This window comes from Cygnus atratus, chromosome 17, assembly GCF_013377495.2.
Source record: "Cygnus atratus isolate AKBS03 ecotype Queensland, Australia chromosome 17, CAtr_DNAZoo_HiC_assembly, whole genome shotgun sequence".
NCBI classification, from domain to species: Eukaryota; Metazoa; Chordata; class Aves; order Anseriformes; family Anatidae; genus Cygnus; species Cygnus atratus.
In genome coordinates this window covers 4,682,889-4,699,840 of record NC_066378.1, presented here as the reverse complement: position 1 = coordinate 4,699,840, position 16,952 = coordinate 4,682,889, and the positions used below count along the sequence as shown (strand labels likewise).

At 39.5% G+C, this 16,952-nt stretch overlaps 1 protein-coding gene across 5 annotated transcripts; it reads right to left on the bottom strand.

Moving 5' to 3' along the window:
- Positions 1 to 791: 791 nt before the first annotated feature.
- LOC118252931 (melanotransferrin-like) lies at positions 792 to 16,898 on the bottom strand. 5 transcript variants are annotated; one of them, XR_007708946.1, is made up of 19 exons: positions 14,449 to 14,497; positions 14,228 to 14,364; positions 12,799 to 12,962; positions 11,546 to 11,645; positions 10,275 to 10,451; positions 9,646 to 9,808; positions 9,473 to 9,537; positions 8,664 to 8,821; positions 7,422 to 7,608; positions 7,098 to 7,246; positions 6,784 to 6,874; positions 6,405 to 6,470; positions 5,915 to 6,097; positions 4,805 to 4,961; positions 4,438 to 4,520; positions 2,997 to 3,181; positions 2,429 to 2,615; positions 1,536 to 1,670; positions 792 to 1,395 (listed from the first exon to the last, which is right to left on the bottom strand). XR_007708946.1 is itself a non-coding variant. In XM_035556759.2 (18 exons), the coding sequence occupies exons 2-18, from the start codon at positions 14,277 to 14,279 to the stop codon at positions 1,621 to 1,623; spliced, it is 2,217 nt and encodes a 738-aa protein (XP_035412652.1). In that variant the 5' UTR covers positions 14,280 to 14,364; positions 16,571 to 16,898; the 3' UTR covers positions 792 to 1,620. The 5 variants fall into 5 exon arrangements, 4 of the variants coding, with proteins under 4 accessions (XP_035412652.1, XP_035412654.1, XP_035412656.1 ...); XM_035556759.2 differs by lacking the exon at positions 14,449 to 14,497 and adding an exon at positions 16,571 to 16,898 and having other exon boundaries at positions 792 to 1,670; XM_035556761.2 differs by lacking the exon at positions 14,449 to 14,497 and adding an exon at positions 16,571 to 16,838 and having other exon boundaries at positions 792 to 1,670; positions 14,228 to 14,361.
- Between the last annotated feature and the right edge of the window lie 54 nt (positions 16,899 to 16,952).

The window sequence follows — 16,952 nt, the reverse complement described above, 5'->3', positions numbered from 1 at the left end:
GCTACAGTTTGCTGTCAGCAACGCTGTATGTGAAGATTTTGCTCTGCTACCATACTGGGACTTGCCTACACTCGTCTTCTCAACTTTCTTCCTGAAAGGTAGATAGATGAGTTTGGATTTGCATCCACTCTCTGCTATTGGCTCAATCAATGCCAAATGATGTGACAAATGAGGTAAATAAACAGTCTAGATTCTGTGCATCTTAGCACAGAATCAAAAACCCTTACTGGTGCTGGGAGTGCAATTAATTTTTTCCTAGGGAAGGGAAAAGAGGAATGAGAGAAACTAGTGTGAATCGAATAAGGGAAAGACAACATTGGCACAAAACTAACTGTTTAAAAGAAGGTAGTTTTAGCAGTAAATTTTACATCTGAGTAGTTTTGGTTCCTGGTGATTAGTTTTGGTGTGTTGAGGAGTTTTATTGTTTTTCTGTTGCTGCTGTTGTGCTTTAAGCTTTGTATGGCAAATACATTTACTTTCTCTACTGCAGCTGACCTGTCTTCACTATTTCCATTCCATTTATTGGTAGCTGTGGTAAATGCAACTGCATTATGTAACAAGGATGGGAGTGTTTGGGGTGAAAGTTGTGTTTCTGATGGGTTTTGGTGTTGTTTTTCATTTTATTTATTTTAATTAAAATCACTTGGCAGCATGAAAATAGAAGCTAATAACACTGTTGTTGCAAACTAAAATGAGCCCTGCCCCTGAGTAGCCATCCACACAAAATCTTTTATCCAGGCAAAACAAAAACATGGTGCACTGTGGGCAGAAGACTTCATATGTTCAGATAGTTTCTGCTTGTAAAAACAATGTTTGGTTTAATTAATAATTCATGTTTAGACACTTAAGTGTCAAAATACAATGTAATGGTTGATGCTTCTGAGAAGGATGTATATCCATTGTTTTCCTTCACCTTAAGGCTGCAAGAATCCAGTTCTGCTGGCTCTTAGATGTCTGAATACATTAATTTGAGAGACAAATATTTTGATTTACCAGTATAAACCCATGGTTAAAAAAGCAAATACAGTCTTCCCAATTAAAAGTAGAAAAGACTTCTGCTTCTGATAACAATTGTATACATGATGCATGATACATATGCATATTCAACACAGACTGCAAACAAAATCACAAATATAGGTTAATGTTGCAACTACCAAAATATCAGTTGTTTTTTTTTCATTAAAACAGTTTTTAAAAGATATAATAGGAAAAGCTATGCAAACTGCTACCCACTAACCTGTGCCCTTCATGACAGCTTGTATTTTAGTCCATTGCATTGACCCTCTCTTCCCACAAAAATGCTGAATCCTCTATAGTAGTTGCTCAGAATTGCTGATCCCAGTTCTGTGCTGTGGGTTAGGCAGACTGGTGTGTGCTGTTCCACATCATGCCATGCTCCAAACAAGAAAAGGATGACACGATGACATATGAGTAGTATTACATGATCATAAACATAAAATATGCTTTTTTTAAAAACTAAAGATGATAACAAAACGGTATTCAGCTTAGGTTTCTAGAAGTGACAGTTTCCTTACTGATTGCTTTGGATAGGCTGGACTTCTGTATTTCCTTGTTTTCAGCATTGGTGGTGGTAGGTGCCTTGCAAAGTCTTATTAGCCATCAATTTGATGAGGATGTACAGATGTCCTGTTTGCAAAAGTCTAAAATGCCTACAAACCAGTAAGAGAACACGTACTTAAAGATGCTGTCAGCTGCGAAAATTACAAGTTCTCCAGCTACTATTCACTGGAACAGAACAGATGTCAAATTCCCTTTTTGAATTTCAGTTCTTTAACAACTTCTAGACTTGCAGACGTCTAATTCACTGCATAATCTTTATTTACTTCAGTACAGATTTTCAGATCCCAAAACAGCTTGACCCTGACTTACAGGTAGGGTCAGTTTTAGTGACAGCTAAATGTACACTTCATACAAGAAAATAATGAAAAAGCTGTCCATAAGAATATAAAGGTTTTAATATTGAGTTCTTTAGAGTGCTTTTTAGTGCACTCTTTAAAACTGAAATTATTTGGCTTACTTTGAGGTTAATTTAAGAGTTAAATATAAGAATTCTTATCTTTTTCCCAAGCTTGTCACACCCAAATGAACATTATATTCCCTTATCCCAAAGCTGATCATTGGAGTAGAAGGGAAAAAAATAATCAGTGGGAGTAAAGCAATCTTACAGCAGTAACCTTGTATTTGCTCTAACGTGTACTGTTTATTCCATTCCTGCAGAGCTCCAGTTTCAGTGCTTATGAATGGGGGTTGTAAGAGGCTCTAAAGGAGCTCCAAACACTGTACTCCTTTTACTAACAGGCTTATGTGGAATGTACCTCTCTGTTCAAAGTAAACAAAAGGGCAATATCTATGCACAGAAGATCTCCTGCTTTGCATTTTTGTCTCAGAACGAAGAACTAGACTTTACCTGCAGGTGTACAATTAAACACTGATTCTGCCAGCTGAAAGAAAGGCACTCCAAGAATTTCCTGATAGCTCATGTGACTTGCGCGAACAAGGTACTGAGTAGTGTCTTTGAAAAGCAGATCACTTTCACCATACTTCTGTGACTGAAAAAGATGGAATTCAGAATCCAGCTTGGTTCCCAAAAATTCCTAAACAGAAAAGAAATAAGTTCTGCAAATTGGATTATAAATAACAAGGTTAAGTTAGTGGCCATCAGTTTTACAGCAGAATCTAGAGAAAAAAAAAAATGTACTTTCACCTAGCACTATCCATTATTACTTCAAAAAGATGCAGTTCTGTAGTGGCTTATTTCTCAGCAAAAGTACGGTTATTTCAGAATGGCAACTGGTGCCCTTTAGAGAATCCAAATAATTATTTTCTCAACCTTCTATGAAAATTTTTAATTATTTCATATCAGACCTGAAGACACTATATATTTAGTATATAAAGTTCTTGATCTTGAAAAGGTTTTCAGAAGTTGCACATAAAAAGTGATAACATACTAACTTTTTCCCCATTATCTGCCTTACCTGGGATTTCATTAGGAAGTCATAGATTTTAGTGACAGTGACTGGCCGAGTCATGACTGTGCTGGGGGGAATAGGGCCAAGGTTGCAGCCTGCCCATTCTGTGACTGCAGCACGCGTTCCATCCGGACACAAGAGTTCAAAGTCAATAGGGGTATAACCTTTAGCCCAACCAGAGCTATCCAGATCTGAAAAGAAGATGAAGTGAAAGAAAATCATTTTGAAAAACAAAAGCAGGAGACAGTGTGACTCTCATGCAGTTTTAAAAATTTAGAGGAAGAAATTGAGTGAATATGTTCACAAATATGCAGCATCCTACACGTTCATTTATTGAGAGTGCATAAGGAGCAGCTCAGTGTTTTCACTGAGGAAACAGGTTAGTGAACTGAAGCTGCACCTATCTTATAAAAACTAGAGTAAAATGAAGGCATACAAACAGCTCATCATGCTTCCTTTTCATCTGTAATCAGATCACTTCCTGAAAACAAAGCAATTTGGCCTGCGTGTCTTTGCTTCCCAAAATAAACTGTTCATTGCTGCATGAACTCCTGTGCATTTCCAGGTTCTTATTCCTCTGCTTGATTTTAGAGAGATTTCTTTCCTAGAAGGGTCTCTTCTCCTGCTAGTGAGATTGCTTAAAGTTGAATTTCAGTGTATTTTATCAGACTGAATAAAATGGGGATTCCCTTTATTCTCATCTCTATGAAAAGGTAGCACATTGGCTGTTAGACCAGTAGGAGTAATTTAAGAGATTGGAAGGATTTCAGCTACTGTAACCAAAACCACTTTGATCAACAAAATCCAGTAGCTCGACTGTTGCAAAGATCAGTATTTCCCAGAAGAAATTAACCATTTCACACTATAGTAACAATATTGTTTTAGAAACTGAAAGACAAAACAGCTTGCTGTATTTTTACCTACTAAGCTATCTGGACTGTTTATTCCATAAGTGCCTGTGAAACAACATGAGGAAGTTACCATGTCACAATGAAGTTGTAGAACATCTCCCAGCACAAATAGCCCATGGTATCTCTCTATTTGCTATTTTCATTCTTGAGAATGACTACAAACAATGAGTATATGCACTGTAGATGCCTATGGATGAAGATGTGGTGGGAACAGTTGCTTACTTTTCGAAGCTTTGAGTTTTTCAAAAACTAGTGCAGACTCCAAAGATGATTTCCTCTCCCACCCCCAACACACATCTTGATCTCTGCACTCAATGATTCCTCCTCTTTCCTCTCTGAAACAGAACACTACCTGAATTTTGAGCTTTACTGCAACATGTACAGGCAGGAAAGTTCTTGCAATTTTCCAGTCACAAACACAACTTCATGGACCTAGATTAAACCTGTAAAAGCTGATCAGGAGTCATAGTCACAGTGTGGGAAGTAACTAATGCTAACAAACAATCTCAAATGACATGAGAATATCTGCATCTCACTCTCTATGTTCCGGAGTAGGTTTGAATGCTCCAGAAAAGCTACATCTCCAAAGCTTCTTCCACTGGGATTGCCAACTAAGCACCTAGTGCAGGGAAAAGAAAAAAAAAAAAAGTTATCAGAGACAGCCATTACAAGATACCTTACATCTTTGGAAGCAGTGTCTTGCTCTGGAAATGGTGTCATGACTGTTTTAAAATCACAAGCCATAGAAACTGCAGCCAAAACAAAATACACGCTAGCCATACTAATACAGACATTTGCTAATAAAAAAAATAAAAATAAAAAAATCCTAAGAAAACCACCATCAAAATAATAAGCCATTTCTGTCTATTGCTCTGCCTTTCTTATTCAGAAGAAGAGGGTTACCTGAGAGCTCCCATATTGCCATAGTAACGTTCGTTGTGACTTGCAGTGCATCTGCTAGATACTCGAGCTCCTTCCACCTCACTGTCTCCAACACATACTTTACACAGGTTTCCATCTGCTCCTGGCATGCAGCCCTTCCAAAAGTAATTCTGGTAAGCTGAATAGAGAAAACTTAGGTGAGATTAGGGCAAGGTATTCCACAGCCTCTTCTTCCATGGAGAAAAAAAAAAAAAAAGGAATTGGATTCCAATCTAATAACGGGTAAGAAGAGACCTAAATAGTATGAAGAATCACATGACAGGAACTGCTTCAACACCTTCTGAGAGTGCAATCATCACTTGCTGGCCAAATCCCAGCAATTTTTACTTTTTCTTGGGTAAAGTGGCAAAATATTAGAACTAAGCAACCCAAGAAAGCAAAAGAAGCTGTGGAATAAGAGGCTGTTAACTAGATCGTAAAGGAGGTGGCAACATCCCTATTCATACTTAACTCTTGGAAGCATTAATTAGCAACTTGAAGAACAGCACATTTTTCCTGTAGCTTGAAGGACAGAGAGAGGAGACCATCATCCTGCAGGTTTTGGAGCACCCACACGGATAATCAAAGCTGAGCACAAGACAGCAGGATCAAGACACAAGGCAGTGTGTTAAAAGCATAAGGGGAAGAAGAGTTTCTATTACAACAGCATTCGATACCATTAAGATAAACCTAACCCATAACTTTTTACATCCAAAACACAGACAAACCGACTTGAGTTAGTCGACCAGATGATTTAATCAAAAGAGACAAAGAAACTGACTGACTTTCATCAGACAGACACACTGAGCTCTAGGGGTGTCTGCTGATTATCCTCCCTTTTTGCATGTAGACATTGATACAACTATTGTTTATGGTGCATCACTTACTAAGGAATATCACGTAGTCTAAGAGAAATCCACTACTAAAGAGCTCTGTACAAGAACACTTCAGAGCAAAGATGATTATCTTCAGTGATATGCAAGAACAAAGTCCTTCTTCTCTGTCCTCATGGGCCCATTTCCTTTTTACTCCCAAATTTTGGGTTTCAGACTTCCCTGGTCTACTCAACAGATACACCAGAGCAGCCCTTACCAGACCCAATGTCACAGCTCTCAGCAACATTCTTCAGAGCTCCCACTGTATATCTGGACAGAAGTAACCATCCTCCAGGACTATACACGTGGCTGTGGCATGATCGCCTTCCTCGAAGGTTATGGATGTTAATCTGTTTGGCATTTTTCTTAGCTAGGGCTACAGCATAAACAGGTGACAGTGCTGTAAAACAATGACAGCAACAAGTTATATGAAGGCAATGAAGTATTCCAGACACGTAGACACCCCCTCACCCCCATCTTCCCTCCCTCATCGTGTCATGTTATTTTCACTTTATGGTAGATCATCTGCATTCTTTGCTAAGCCACAGAGCTCTTGCCCTGCTAGCCCTGCATTGTATGTAAAGCTCCTACTGAACGTGCAAAGCAATTTATTTCCGAAATGAACATGCAAATACATTCCAACATAATTCCTACAGGGAGCCTCAGGAAAATTGAAACCTTTCATCTTCCTAAAGTTCTCACATTACCTTTGGGCTTCAGATGAAATTTCCTCATTTCCTCTGTGCTCTCAGCAGCTGGGCCACACCTCTGCTCTAGAGAGGGGAGACAACCATTAAGGATCTTGTGACTGCTGACATTCCTATTACATGACAGCACACCACCAAAAAGCTTTATAACCTTGCAATCTTCTTGAACCACATCAGCATCTCTGCCCCTTTTATAGAATAGATATAAAACCAGACAAAATGCTACAGCCAGTTAGTGGAAGAGCTGGGTAAAGTCCTTGAACGTGTGTATTGATTCCTGCTTTCATCATAAACCATCACAAATTGTTGAAATTTAACTATATTTTTATGGTGCTTTTTTGATTTGCTCCCTTCTTGCTAAGGTCACACAAGAACTTACCATAACATTCTGCAGCTACAGGCACCAGTCCACATCTCCCTGCAATGTAGACATGTGTCGCATCCAGGGTAACTGCATCAGCCTCACTACTCTGCCAACAGCATTACAGAAAATAACACAAACAGGACTTGCATGAATTGTGTAAGCAAGCAGCTGCACTTCCCCACTGGCTGGAAATTCCCCTGCATAAATTCCCTCTCCTTCCCACTGGTGCCTCTAGTGTACAAGCATTCTTTCCTCCTGTTCAGATTAAACAAGGACATACGTACCCTGTATGGCCTTATCACATACTCTGACCAGAGGATCTCTCCTACCTTGATCATTTCAATGCAGTTGGTCATAGAAGTTGCCTGGACACAGACTAACGGGTCAGATTTGATGCTCAGTGCCCACTCCTCACATTTGCGAAGCTCAGCATTGCTGATGCAGCACCAGCGCACAACACTGTTGTCCAAAGAGCTCCCTGCATTAGAAGGAAGGAGCACAACGAGATCATGTCAACCATACACCAATCTGATCTTCATTGAGGAGATGTTTTAGTCTATTCACTTGTGCCTGGCAGGGAAGAATAACATGGAAAGATAACTTTTTCTTCCCTTTCTTTACAGAAAGGTACAATCCTCCAGAAGGTTTCTTACCTTCATGGCCTAGTCCCTTAAGGAGAGCTACATAATCCAGGCCAAGGACATAGGCAATCTCTAGCTGCTCCTCGAGAAGTTGCAGGTGCTGAGTGTCATCCCGAAAGAGCAGGTTCCTTCCCCCAAATGCTGATGAATTGAAGAGTTCAAATCTGGCTCTTTCTCTTCCTTTTTGACCAAAGAGGCGCTAGGAAAAGAACAACACTTAATTGCAGAAAATAAATTCATCCTTTCAGTGACAGGCAGCCTCATCCTCCTGTCCCTTCATACCAATGGTTTGTAACACAGCACTCAGGGTTCTAATATCCATCACACTGGGACAAAGCCCACAGGTTACCACAGTGGGTAGACGGTTACAGTCCTTAAAAGCATTATATGGCCTGCAACTCACTTCTTTTCAAGAATTTTGTCTTTCCCATATTACTTATTCAAATTTATTGGGCTGTGCTCAATGTTTTCTTCCCTAGAAGGGCAACTAAGGCAGTGTGGCTGAGTGGAAAACCTTTCTGATAGATACGTGCAGTAATGGGGTGCAATATACCTTGTGTTTTACGGTGGGAAAGTACTATATGCAAAGTAGATTTGTTCAGATTGATGGTACTGGAAGAGAAGAATGCACTGAGAAGTATACTGGGAACATTGCTGCACAGCTACTGTTACATATGGGGAACACAGCTAAGATATGTGTTAATAAGTCAACTGAGAAAAGATATATGAAGATCGCTAAACGAACAAGATTTTGTACTCTTACTATCTGCTAGAGTTTGCATGACAGCACAAATCAGCCCACTGGGTTGAATTATTCACTGTCTGTTGGACCATTTTAAGAGCATTTTAAATACTTTAAATAGTACACATTTCAAGTTCAAGTCCAAATAGGTGAGAGAGAGAGAAAGAAAGGTGAACCCTGCTTGAACTTCTGTGTCTCCCTCTGCTGCGTAATTCACCTAAGTTCCAGAGCAGTATGAAAATCATTAGCTATTTTCCATTTTGTCTGTTAAGGCATCTTCCCCTTTTTTACTTATTTATTCACAGCCTTCTACAGAAGAACACTTTAGAGAGAAGTAAGACATCACTCCAGAAGCCAGTACAGGATCCTTCCCCAGAACAACCAATTTTGAATGCTTTGTTCACGCTAACCATAAATTTCTTGAGAAAGATGGCAAACTGGGCGGTGATCTCCACACAAAGCTGGAATAAAATCCTGAGTACAGAGATATATAGCTTATAATATCCACTCACTTGGATCATGCTAAGAAATTTGTTGGTGATCTTCTGGAAGTTGCGGCGAGTGATGATGCCACGGCCAGGACCCCTGCCCAAGTTACAGGTGCTGTATTCGCTCAGCTCAGCAGTAGTCCCATCAGGACAAAGGAGTTCATATTCCTGGTGTTCTGACTCTAAAACAACAGGACATTCGTGAATCTATGAAGTGAGACATGGCTTTTCAGCAGCCACAGAGATGAAAGGTAAAAGTTTTTTCAGAGGAGTTTGCTCAAATATTACGCTAGCAGCAGTGTACCAAGCACACCTGGAAAGATGTCTTTGACATGCTCTTCTCTAACCAGAGAGAACAACCTCAGCTAGAGTTACTCCAAAATACTCTTAAAACTGTAGCTCTCTAAACATGTTTGTTTAAAAATACTCTTCTGCAACTACAACAGCCTTCCAAGATGTTGATACAGAGCTTGACTAAGTTTGAGTATATGGGAACTGTCCATTCTAGCAGCTCAATACACCAAAAGTTAAAAGGAATCTTAACAGTCAGTAAAATCAACCAGCAGCTGCATCAGAGACTTTAGGCTAAAGAAATCACCTGCATAAAAATGTCTGTCCCTATTCTATGTCTGCTCCCATTCTACGAATCTTCTGTGAGCAGTCATTGCTTGCTCACTTTGTCTCCTTTTCCATTTCCCTCTCGAAATACAACTGAACTGCTTGCAGGGACTGAATTTTCCCAGAAACAATACAAATATAGGCACATCCCCCAAACCCCCATGCAGGAAAGAGCACAGTCAGAGGTTAAAAGGAATCTGATTTTTTAAGATTACCTGTAGCTCTCATAATTGTTAGATGATCTAAAAAGGCAACATCTGCTACTCCATTCTTCAAGCACCTGCAGGAAGACAAATGCCACCCTATTAACATGTCACCTTGCTTTTTCCCCCCCTTACCAGTACTTTTTCCCCAAAGGTAAATTCAGTGTAAGTGACAGAGAGCTTACCTGAAGGCTCCCTCAGAGTCATAGAAGGGTTCATTGCTGCTTGTCTCACAGAAGTGGTTTTTGTCTCTGACAAAGGATTTTTGGCCTTGGCAGAGAGCACACAGTTGAGGAGCAGCAACACCAACCCCAGGGATGCAACTTGCATTGAAATACTTGCTGATTACTGCAGATGTAGGGGGAAAAAAAATCAAATAAAAAAAAAAAAACACAGAAGAAAAGGGGCCAAACATATCATGGATGTAATTAAGACTGTGCTGCTTTAAAATTAATTTCTCTTCAGGAAATGTGGCTTCATTGCCTAAACTTCGAATTTCAAATATTTGCTGGAAACAGAGTGATCAAATTTTGCTTGTTTGAAATCATCTTTGTGCCAGCTAGGTATTGCAAAGCGTTGTTCCCTGTTGTAAACAGAACAAAGATTTCCTGTTTTGGTAACATTCTCTGCCATTCTGAGAGATTACTAGAAAGAGTCCTGAAGGAAGCTAAGAGCCAGTTTCACAAACACTCCAAGAGTTTATCTCGTCAACAAAACCCTGAAGTTTCCACATAGCTCAGTTCATGCCACATCTGCCTCCATTTCAGTCACTCTTGCTGAGGGCAGGGACAAAGCTATGGCTCCTGTCACCCACCTTGGCTCAGAGGTTGTGCCTCATCCCAGGAAAGATCATTTCTTGCAAGTAGAAAGCCAAGTGGAATATTCCAGCCTGATGTCCATCTGGCTCCATTGTGGCAGCTGCGCACACCTCGTAGCCTCTGGATATCCAAAGTTCCTCGCTTGGCAACAGCCACAGCAAAAACACAATTTCCTGTGTTAGGACAAAATATGTAACAGGAATAACTAAAATCCCAATTCTGCTTCCATCTGTGTACAGATGTTCAGTTACCTCTCCAAACATGGCAAAGGAAAAAAAAAAAATCTTAAGCATATGAAATACAGGAACTCATACCAGGAACTTGGCTGCATACTGGCTAGATGGCACTTCGACAAACTCAGCAATAACAGTGATGTGCAAAGCAAGAATGTAAAAATCTGGTTGAAAAGATTCACAAGATCATCCAGCTCCACCATCCAATGAAAGTGCAAAGTTGCTTCTCAGGAATTTTGAATGTTTGTATCACACAGTTTTAGGTATTGTAACAGAAAGAACTCCTGTCTTCTCCTCAGAATGTGCTTACCAGACTGAAACATATCATTTCCATTATGATTTCATGGTTCTTCAGCCAAAATAAAACTCATTTCTGTTCTCATACTGTGTCCTTCTTAGTCTCTTCCTACATCCATCTGTAATTTGGCTTCTCTCTTAGTCATGTCCCTCAAGTATTTTCTCCTGTATGCTTGATTTTGGCTCTCACTTATTTATCCTCGCCTTATAAATCTGTCAATGCACGGAATGCTCAGCTGTACAAGGAATGAAGAGGAATCTTAATATGACAAGACTCACCATCTTGTCTCTTTATGGTGAGGAGGTGAGAATGAATTAATGACAGAAAGTGGTCTCTTAAAGAACCACTAATAAACATTCAATCACACAAACAAAGAGAATGGTGTAAGAACTAACGTGAATGGAATAAAACCCTTCTTATTCCCCATGAGATGTAGAATTCCAGAATACCAGTGCTGTGAGCATGGGTAGATACAGACAGTTTGTTGTTGACACAATGGTACCACAGGCAGAAAGGCTACTAGATACGAAGCACCACTGATATTTCATTCATCATTATGTGTTTTACATATACTAATCTAAGGTATATGTCATTAGTCACCTTCTTACTCCCATAAGTAAACAAAACGTATAGACTTTTTTTTCCCAATAATTCTTGAGAAGCTTTGCCTTTCCCTGCACAGCAATTCATTAGCCAAATCAGAAGTACAGCTTATTCTCCTGCTTTGTGAACCTACCTTGGTCATAGATCTCCTTTGCCACCACTGTCAAACCATATAGCTTTACAGCAGAGTAAACATCTCCTGCATCCAAGGTGGCAGCATCTGCTTTATTCACCTTTAAAACAAGAGCAAAACCCCCAAAACAAGTGTGTTTACAGGGCAACAAACAGAGCAGCTTTTCAGGCAGGAACTCTGCTCTTGAAGACATTGACATATACAAGCATTTGCTTTGTTTTTAATTGAATCCCTGCTATTAAGCATAGTGAAATGTTGGCAATTAAGGCTGTTACCTTCAAAAAAAACCTGTTCTTTTCCAGTAACTTCCTTTCTTGACTCGTCTTTGATCTTTCCATTCAAAATAAATAAATAAATAAACTAAAAACAAGCAAGCAAGCAAGCAAGCAAACAAACAAGAAACACAATTCTGATGCCAACTGAAGAAAAAGGCAATCCCTTTTTCCTCCTACAGTTCCCCCAGAACCTCAAAACCTTCTCAGATTTCTTCTGGCTGTAATAACAATCTGAAAATAGAACTGAAGCCTATTAACAAGGGTCACAGGACTGAATGAAAACATGAACTAAATGATTCCCTGAACAAAGCTTTTCTGTGTTTTATTTTCCAGGTCAGATATGGACTCCATTGAAACAACTAGAATTGAATGAAAAGAGAAACTGAAATTCTCTATCCCAATCAAATTTTAGATACACTAATGGAAATATTCTACAGCAAATGCTTGTCTTTCTTTTCCATCAGTGATTTTTTTTCAAAGCATATAGCATTATGGAAATGTCATTTCAGTATTAATATAGAACTTACACCTACAAATGGCCTGATGTCTAATTTTATTCAAATTAAGGATTTTCATATGAAAAAAAGTCTTTTGCCCTTTACTACAGGAAAGATATACTTGGGAGTTAAAAGTAGCAGGAAATGAAAGGAAGAGAAAATATTAATTATAGTCAGAGTAGAACCAAAACCTGCAAGCGAGAAGAATGCTCTGAGTAGGTTTTAATTTATTAGTTTGGGTTTGTCCATTTATTTTCAAGCAGCTTTCTACTTATTTCCTGGAAAACGCAAGGACATTAGCTGAGGTAAAACAGTATGTCTAGTAGAAAGCTCATGGATTTGAATTCTTACCTCACAAGCTACCTTGTACTTTGTCATATGTGAGATACCATCATTTCACTCTCCCATTAACTGTTTTCCAGTTTCTTCTTCAAAAGAGGATTTGACTCAAAATAAGTTTTAAAAATCTCTGTGAACTTACCCTGATTTTATCAATGCAGTCATATGTATTCTGGGCTCTGATGCAAGAAATCCTAGCAAACGAGTTGATGGTAGCAAGGGGCAGCACAGCTGTAAGTGCTTTGGACAGTTCAGCACACTTTCTCTGTTCTAGGTCAGAGAGGGTGCACCATCGAAATTTCTTCCCTGTAGGATAAAAAAAGTCAATATCTGTAGGACCTAAACGTTTCCTCAGCAATGACAACGAATTTGTTGGACTTCCCTCAAAAGAGAGGTTTAGCTTCCATAACACCCACCACAAAAGTTAGAAATTAAGGAAAATTTGGTTATTGAGAAGGAAGAATCATGTAATATGCTGAACAGAGTATTGAATAAACATTAACAACAAAATTGTCACAATCCTACCTCTTCCAAGCAGGAAGTTAGTAAGAATTATCTTCATTTCTGGATGTCAAAGAGGTTAAATGACCTGCACAGGAATGCTCTGTAAATTTGTAGCAGAACTGGACTATTCAGTTGTCTGATCTTTTTTCAGGTGAAAACTAAGTAACCAACCAACCAAAAAGGTAGTGATAGCAGAAATAAGGGGTTAGGAAGGTGCAATTAGAAGTGGAGAAGAAGGTGAAAGCTCCTTTTCCAGGGGAAGCTGGGTGCTTGCTTGGTGTAAACTGAAGATGAAGCTACATTTTAAGGGAGTGCAGACATTTCAACAAAACTTCTTTTGCTTTAGGCTCTGTAGTTTTTCCATCTCAGATGTGCTATGACTTATTTTATATTCTTCCTATTAAATGCCTTCTACTCTAAAATATATTCATATACATCTCAAGAAGACACTATGCGTTTAAGTAGGAAAAAGTTATTACATATGAAAACAGCCTGCAGTTATGTAACTTGACAGAATCCCATACCACATACTTAAAAACAGGACTGAATGCATAGAAGAGACTGCTACTTCTCTAACATTGTCATTTCCAGATGTTCAAGCATTTGGTTTTCTAATAATCTGTTAATATATATAAAAAAGGCTTGGAATAAATAAAATTGAATTGAAAAAATAAAATTGATCATTGAAGTTTTTATTCCTTCAAGCATAACGTCTGACAGTAATTCAGAGTGATTCCATAAAGAACCCATTGTAGTTAAAGACAGGAGAAGCTTAAAATACACTGATTGATTTTGACAGCTCTAACGAGTACGCAGATGTCACCTACTCAAAGGAAACAAATCTTCACTGCATTGCAAAGAAACTAGTATATCAAACTGAGACTAACAGAGTCACCATCTGCCAACAATCAAACAGTAAAAATACAGTCAAATGGAAATCACAGGCACAGTTGTAGCTGCAACTTCTTTGCACAGCAGAAAACAAAACCAAAGCTTATTTTAGAGTTTGTCTCCTAGTAACTCATCCAGAGGTCACCTTTCTCTTTCCCTCTCTGCATCAACCTTACCTGAAGACAGCAAAGTGAAGATGATTAGGACAATTACGAGAACTGCCTTCATGATTACAGCAATGCTGCAAGGATCCACTCTCTACCCGACGCTCTGCCTTCTCATACCAGGAATTCCACAGTGGTGACCAGTGCTTCTGGAAGATAACAAAGAGGCTTTAGGCATCAACAGGGATAAAATGAAATTTTTTAAAAAATAACAACAACAAAATCACACAAACCTGTCAGAGATGGGATATCCTTGTATGAAAAGAATAAAGGGACAGTGTCCTATCTGTAACCACAGATGGAAAATATCAGTGCATTTTCTGCTTTATTATGAACAGACATAGGATGAAATGCAAGCCTCTGCTTCTGAAGTAAATTGTGCTTTTCCTGTTTCAACAGTCACCAATATGCCTTTGGGAGATAAGCAAGAATTACACCTACCTTAAAAAAAGGGTATCTAAAGTTAAGTAAATTGTCCAAACAACCAAACTTCCCTCTCTACAGAATATTGAAGGGTTCTTCTTACTTTATTCTTTTTTATCTGATAAAGGTTTATCTACAGAGAAATGTTAAACAAAAAGTAAGCCTATGCCCCCATAAGAATTCAGAACAGAATTGTGGTTTTCTCAATTTTCTTGACTCTCTTCATTTCCATTCTAGCACAACAGTTTCACACAAAATGTTTTATTTCTGTTTCCTAACACTTAGGCTAGACTATTATCTCTTAATTACCCTAAAGCAGCCATGATTAACACAACTAGTTCTATAGCAGGAGAAATATACGTATATATGTTTAAGCAGGAGGGTGCATACTGAATTGATCTGATGAAAATATATACATATATATTGCTAATATGCTTTCATCTTTCCTTTTCAGGAGAGAATTAATCATTCCCAGAGTTCTGGAGAAAGAAAGCCTTTTTCCTAGTTTTGTTTTCCTTCTTCATCTTGTGGACTTCCTTAGTACTCTCACGGCTTTGTGTATTTTTGCCAATACTTTACCCAGATTTCTGTTGTTGCCTTAGTACTGTTCCCTGAGTGATTCACAGTCCTTATTCCCCACCTGCTTCTTTTGTGCTCATGTACATGGACTCCATTGCTCACCTCTGCTGTTTCGTAAGTTCCCTCACCAGATCTCCAGCATTTGTGGAGATGTTCTTTCCCCTTAATCTGATCACAGAAGAAGTTCACATTTCTCACTCCTCCCTGCACTCCCTGAACAAATGTTCTCAAGCCCAAAGACCTCTGTTCTCTCACTTGCTAAAGGAGCTCTTTTATTGTCCCACCCTTCGACATGGTACACTTGCACAGGTCTAGCTCAGCTCACAACCCTCTGGGAAGTATGTTTTATTCCTCAGTGAGTACAGTCTATATCATCTTTTGATATAATATATTAATAGATGTAAACATAACAAAAAATCACTATAGAAAAGATCACACAATAGAAGTGATTCTAAAATAGTTATAGGTCCACATATTTACTTATAATGCCAGGAAGAAGGATTAGATCAGGCCAGATCACTAATCAGTTAAGTCCATGTCAATTAAAATACACTATAAACAAGCGTGTTTTATTTAACTATACCTCAACCTCTGAATCACTCCTGAATCACCTCTGGGGAAACTTGTCTGTCAGGCCCACCTGCAGGGTACAGTTAGACATCAAAGCCAGTGGCTTTTGCAATGCCTGTAACAAAACATCTGACAAGATCTATCCCACCTTTTTTGCGGTTGTACTTCCTGCCAATCCTACCATTATGTTAGCTCAGGATATATGTATATCCCAACAACTAAGTCAGCTAATATTATTAGTATCATGTGAAGGGTGCATCTGGATCTCTGTTTAAACTATACATCTTTTAAAATAACAGGCTTTTCTCTATATGTCTAAGGTACAAGATACGCAAAGAGCAAGCTTCAGCTTATATATGTACTTATATATTGTTCAGTTTATAAAGATGCTGCTGTTTGTGGTGACATGAAAAAGAAAAAAGCAGTGACATGAAGATTTTGTAGACTTCACGGAGTCCTGGTCAGGAAAACAAACAATCATTAATCACAAATGTAATCAGGTCAGCTGAGAGGACCATGTCCTAAAGCACCGAGGATGTGGAAACACAATAGCAAGACTCTGGAATTCTTTTCCTACTGATTCACTCTGTGAAACTACCCACCTACCACCACGGTCAGAAAAAGATAATTACCAACTTCCCAGTAATGTTGTACATATGCATCTATCTAGAGATGCATCTAAGGGTGCGGAAGCCAGATAATCTTCACAAAATCCCCTCTGTGGTGTTACGATACAAGCAAGCAACACCCAAGCCTGCACTACCCTGCCCAACGTCTCCTCACCTGCAGGAGCAGCGCTGCCTCCCCTCGCCGATTAAACCCCCTGTCCTGACATCTCCGGTGCTCCCATGTTCAGGCTCAAGCACTCCCTTACCCGCTCAGCAGCAACCCTGAGGCAGCTGAGCCCCCACAGCCTCACACTCAGTTCCCCCTGGCACAGCGCCATCCTCAAGCCATGCCTCCTCTTGCGGAACACCCTTGTCGCCCCCCCAGTTCCTTTCAGGGACCAGCCTTGTCCCCAAGCCCCCTTCCCCTCAGGGACCAGCCGTACACCCGCCCCCGCCACCCCCTCAGGGCAGGGCCCGCTCCCCTCACGCCGCCGCTCTCCCCTCAGCCCCGCCCCTCCCGCCTCTCTCCCTCCCTCTCTCCCTCTCTCCCTTCCTCC